General features: G+C 59.4%; 1 protein-coding gene across 1 annotated transcript; it reads left to right on the forward strand.

The window, feature by feature from the left end:
• The first annotated feature begins 1996 nt into the window (after positions 1-1996).
• On the forward strand, positions 1997-4866 carry LOC135287547 (serine/threonine-protein kinase pim-1-like). The gene is made up of 6 exons (XM_064400840.1): positions 1997-2278; positions 2359-2451; positions 2565-2615; positions 2820-3186; positions 3803-3979; positions 4213-4866. The coding sequence occupies exons 1-6, from the start codon at positions 1997-1999 to the stop codon at positions 4317-4319; spliced, it is 1077 nt and encodes a 358-aa protein (XP_064256910.1). The 3' UTR covers positions 4320-4866.
• Positions 4867-5199: the final 333 nt, after the last annotated feature.

Genomic DNA, 5199 nt, shown 5'->3' on the forward strand with positions numbered 1-5199 from the left:
AGCACTGGCAACACCAAGTGCTGCTGCTGCTGCTGCTGGGCACAGCTGCTGTGCCAGCACTGATCTGCCCCCAGCTCTGCACACAGACATTGCTGCTGCAGCTCCAGAGAAGGCAAGAATAGAGGGATCTCTGCAGAAAACTTTGCTGGGATATCCTTTAGTTCCTTTAAAACCTTTGAGACTGCAGCCCCTCATTGGCACAGTCTGTGGCCACAGGGAAGGTGGAGAGAAACAAAGTCAGAGATGGCAGAAACAATCGTCTAGCTTTAGGAAGAATATTTAAAAAGGAAAACAACAGGGAAATCAAAGAACCAAACCAAAAGAGCTAGAAAAGATGACTTTTATTACAAGTGATTTGCCGAAATTGGCAATCACTTTAATGCTTCCTAAGATGTCCAGTCATCAGTCTCCTCACAGCAGCCTTGAGCTCCTGGTTCCTCAGGCTGTAGATGAGGGGATTCAGGGCTGGAGGCACCACTGAATACAGAACTGACACCAACAGATCCAGGCATGCAGAGGAAATGGAGGAGGGTTTCAGGTAGGCAAGTACTGCAGTGCTGAGAAATACATTTCTCCTGCATTTTCCCTTTTCAGATTCTTTCAGTCATCTCCTGAGAGCTACAGTTTGTTCTGGTGCTTTTTATGAACTGATTGTACTCTTGATTTAGATGGAGACTGTGGAATTGTTTTCAGATGTAGAAGAATCTGGACTGAAGACAGAAACAAACTCCCTGTCAGCCCATTTTCATCTTCTAGATCATTTTCAAGATGTCCTTGGGGGTGTTGGAATGATTATCACACAGCTCTCCACTTCTGGCTGCAGGCTCTAGAGTTTCTTTCTCTGCATTCAGTCAGGCTTGCATTCCCTAAGAGTTCTTGGTAGCCTCTCATGTTTTCTTAGGGTAGAACAGTAACAATGAAAACCTTACCAATGGCACAACTGCCCAGCCCACAAGGAAAAGAAAAGAACAAGCTGTCAAATTCTTCAAATATTTCTCCTGCTTTGCTGCAAGTGTTGTGCTGCACCCACAGTGTGGAAAGCTGCAGTTGGTGGCAAACCTAGTGACAGAAGCTGCACCTCGTTCTCCGGGAAAGGTTCTTGGAAAAAGCAAACAGGACTGAGGAGAAGATTCTGGAAAAACTGAAAGAGCTTTTAAGAAATTAAATGAAAATTGAAACAATTCAAGACGTTTTTCTCGATTTGTTTTTATGCTCCCCTTTTTCATCTTGCACTAGTTGTCCATCCCATTAATTCCAAACAGATCTCACTTCTAAGATCACTTCTAAGATCCATGAGTTGGCAAGTTTTAGACATTTTAAGATACCATGACCTAGACACACTTTGGCTTCCCCTGTTTTTCTTGGAAATCAGTGCTGGAGAGGTAAGTGCAGTGCTTGGATCAGGTACAAATTCTGCATTCAGGGAATGCGCTCTGAGAGTGTTTGACCCTCAGCAGGACAATGCACAGCAGGGACTGAGGGGATTCCTGAGCCACTGTGCAGGAGTCCAGACTCTGGGTCTGGGCTGAACTCAGCAAAGTTCCCGTGTTTGAACAGGCTCAGGGGCTGCCCTCGGGGAACGTGGGGCTCGGGGCGGGGGCAAGCGGGCAACGGACAAACAGACACGGGGACAAACGGCCCCGGAGCTTCAGTTGCAGCAGTGGCAGCGGCAGCAGCAGCAGCAGCAGCGACAGCAGCAGCGGCAGCAGCAGCAGCAGCAGCAGCAGCAGCAGCAGCAGCAGCAGCAGCGACAGAAGAAACTTTAGAGTCTCTTCTCCTCTCCCTCTCCCGCTGCCCCGTACCTCTCCCGCTCTCCCTTTCCCGCCGTCCCTCTCCTCTCCCCGCCTCCCTCTCCCCGTGCCGGGCTGGGCCATGCCCCCGGCCCGCCCCCGGCCCCGGGCGGGGCTGCCCCGTGCCCGCCCCCGGCCGTCCCGCCGCCGCCTGGCCTCAGCCCGGCTCTGGCCGTGCTGGCGCTGGCGCTGCTGGGCGGGCGTCAATGCCTGGGGTTGGGGCGGCATCGCCGGATTTTGGCTCCGCCTGGCCCGAGCCCGGCCACGGCCCCGGCGCAGGGTCCAGTCCCGGCCCCGACCCCAACCCCGAGCCCGGCCCCGGCTCCTCCCGGGGCCCGCGGAGGACACAGGCGGCGTTGCCTCTCCCGCCGCCTCCGCTGCGGCTTGCCCGGCCCGAGCTCCGCCGCTCGGCAGCGCAGCCGCCGGCCCCGAGCCTCCCGTGCCGCGTTCTGAAAACCGAACGCCGGGGGATGGCCGGGCCGGGGCGGGTGAGGGGCGCTCGGGGGCCGTTGCTGGCCCCGGGCCGAGCGCTGACAGCCGCGTCCCGCCCGCAGGGAAGGCGCAGGAGGCCCTGCAGGAGCGCTACCGCCTGGGTTCCCTGCTGGGGCGCGGCGGATTCGGCAGCGTCTGCTCGGCGACGCGGCTCTCGGACGGCGCCCCGGTGAGCGGCGGGACCGGCGGCGGGCGGAGAGGGAAGAGGGAGACAAGGACGAGAATGTCGGAGCGCAGTGGGAAGGGCGTTGAGCTCAGCCTGCTGCTCTCCCTTGCTCGCAGGTGGCCATCAAACGCGTGCCGCGGGATCGCATCCGGCACTGGAGCGAGCTGGTGAGTGAGCGGGGCCGGCGGCAGAAGCCGGGCCGTGCCGGGCGGCGAGGAGCCGGGGCCCGGCAGGGTGGGAGCCGCCAGGAGCCCTGTGGGCAGAGCGGGCGTGGGCTGAGCAGGGCATGCAGAGCATCCCGGGCTGGCTGAGGGGTCCCAGAGCCCTGGCACGGCCTCAGCACCACTGACGGCATCGCGCTCCTCCCGCAGCCCGACGGCACCAGCGCGCCCCTGGAGATCGTGCTGCTGGCCAAGGTGTCCTGTGGCTGTGCTGGTGTCATTCAGCTCCTGGAGTGGCTTGAGCTCCCCGACAGCTTCTTGATGGTGCTGGAGCGTCCAGAACGGTGCCAGGAGCTCTCGGATTTCCTGGCGGAGCGGAGGTTCCTGCCGGAGGAGGAGGCGCGGGGGCTGTTCCGCCAGGTGCTGGAGGCTGTGCGGCACTGCACCAGCTGCGGGGTCCTGCACAGGGACATCAAGCCCGAGAACATCGTGCTTGACCTGGCCAGCGGGCAGCTGAAACTGATCGACTTTGGCTGTGGCGCTTTCCTCCAAGACACAGCCTACACCCAGTTTGCAGGTGAGACCTCGCAGGGGATGCTCCTGGGCATCTCATGGCCCAGCCTGGGTGTAGCACCGGGGCTTCCCCCTACTGCAGCTGGGATGGGATTAATGCTGGAGCCAAGTTGATTTGGTTGGGGTGTGAGGGGGGGCAGCTCCCAGCCCTGCTGACAGCCTTCAGTCCCAGTGTGCCCTGGGCTGGGGCTGGAGCTGGTGCAGCCAGCCCGACAAAAACCCCCATGGGGGTAGTGGAGAGGGGGGTCTGAACCCATGCCCTGGATGGTTTGGTGTGCAGGGGAGGAGGGGCTTGGACTGCTCCACTCACCTTGTTTGCCTTGGCTTATTAACATTTTTTGGGGGCCCATGCAGGCAGAGAGGAGAGTGGGTTTTCTCCACCAGTGGGTGGGTTTTTCCTTTCTGTGTCATGGTTGGGCCTTCCCAGGGTTTCTGCTGCCCTCTTCCAGCACCAGTGGCTTCTTTTCCAGCCCTGAGTTTGTACACAAGTCCCAGGTGATGGTGAGAGGGCAGCGGTCACCCCGTGTGTTGCTAGAGTAGCCCCCACATGCACAGGGATGCTGGGGCCAGGCTCTGGGAGCAGCAGCATCCCCCTGCTGAGCTGTGTCTGTGTTCCACAGGAACCCTGGCCTACAGCCCTCCAGAGTGGACCCAGCACCAAAGCTACCATGGCGAGGCAGCGACAATCTGGTCCCTGGGCCTCCTGCTGTACCAGCTGGTCGTGGGGAAGCACCCGTTCAGGAGGGGCCAGGAGATCATCTGGGGGCGCATCTTGTTCCCACCACGGCTCTCTCAAGGTGGATCCTCATCTCTGGGCACAGGGGGAATACCAATGCTGGGAGACAGCAGCGGGTTGATGGGCATCCTGCTCTGGCAGCTGCTGAGGAGGTGGCACATGTCCTGCTCTCCTCTAAACAGAGAATCCATGGGGAAGTTTAGGCCCAGCTCTGGGCACACCCAGTATGGCCTGGGCACAGGAACAGGGGGAAACTTCTCCAAGTGACTGGTGATTTCTGGTTTGTCTCCCCAGAATGCCAAGATGTCATTAAGAGGTGTTTGTCCATGCAACCCTTGGACAGGCCATCATTAGAAGAGCTTTTCTGCCATCCTTGGGTGCAGGGTGCTCCTCGGCCCTAGAAGATGAGAGAGATCCATGTGCACAGTTGGATCCAGGGGCCTGGCAGGTAGGAGCTCCACACATTTCTTGGCACTCAGTGGCAAAGCAAACCAGACTGGTTTTGTCCTGCCTGTAGCTCTGAGCAGGGGTCAGCAGAAGGGAACATGCAGCTCTTGGGCTGGAGCTGAGCTGGAGATCTGGTGTGGCAAGCACTGGTGGCCACCATCCCCCCTGGTTTTGCTTGTCTGGTTCATGGATGGCTGGGGCCCTGGGCAGAGCCCTGACAGCCTGGTCTGGTCCCAGGGAAGGAGAAGGAGCTCCTGGAGAAGCTGTACCAGGTGGGGCTGCTGCTGGAGACAGCAAGGACAACCTCAAGGACAACAATCTCTTCCTTGGCCTGGCCAGCTGAAGATGATGGACTTGGATTCTGGCAGCTTCTCTAAAGACACACTCCACACCCAATTTGCAGGTGAGTTCCACAGCCAGGGGGATGCTCCCAGATCTGGGCATGGCATGGCCTGGCTGGGCACCAAAGGTTCCCCCCTTTGCTGGGAGGGATGCAACAAATTCTTCAGTCGACTGCCCAGCTGCTTTTTGGCTCTGGGCAGCTGCTGAGGGCTGGATGTGCCATGGCTGGCTGCAGGCTGGGCACATGTCCTGCCCTCCTGCCCTGCTTCCCAAGGCAGCACTGATGGGCAGCTCTGGGCACAGCTCTGGGCACAGCCAGCACGGCCTGGGCATTGCGGGCAGCTGGGACTAGGGGACAGGAGCCCTCAGCTGACGGGCAGTTTCTGCTTTCTCTCCTTGCAGCCGGGCTCTGCGGATGCTGAGGCTGCTCTGGGCTCTGGCAGGGCTCTGCTGGAGCTCAGCACCGGGCTGGAATCAGCCAAAGAAGAAATG

The sequence above is a fragment of the Passer domesticus genome, chromosome 30 (assembly GCF_036417665.1).
Source record: "Passer domesticus isolate bPasDom1 chromosome 30, bPasDom1.hap1, whole genome shotgun sequence".
Lineage (NCBI taxonomy): Eukaryota > Metazoa > Chordata > Aves > Passeriformes > Passeridae > Passer > Passer domesticus.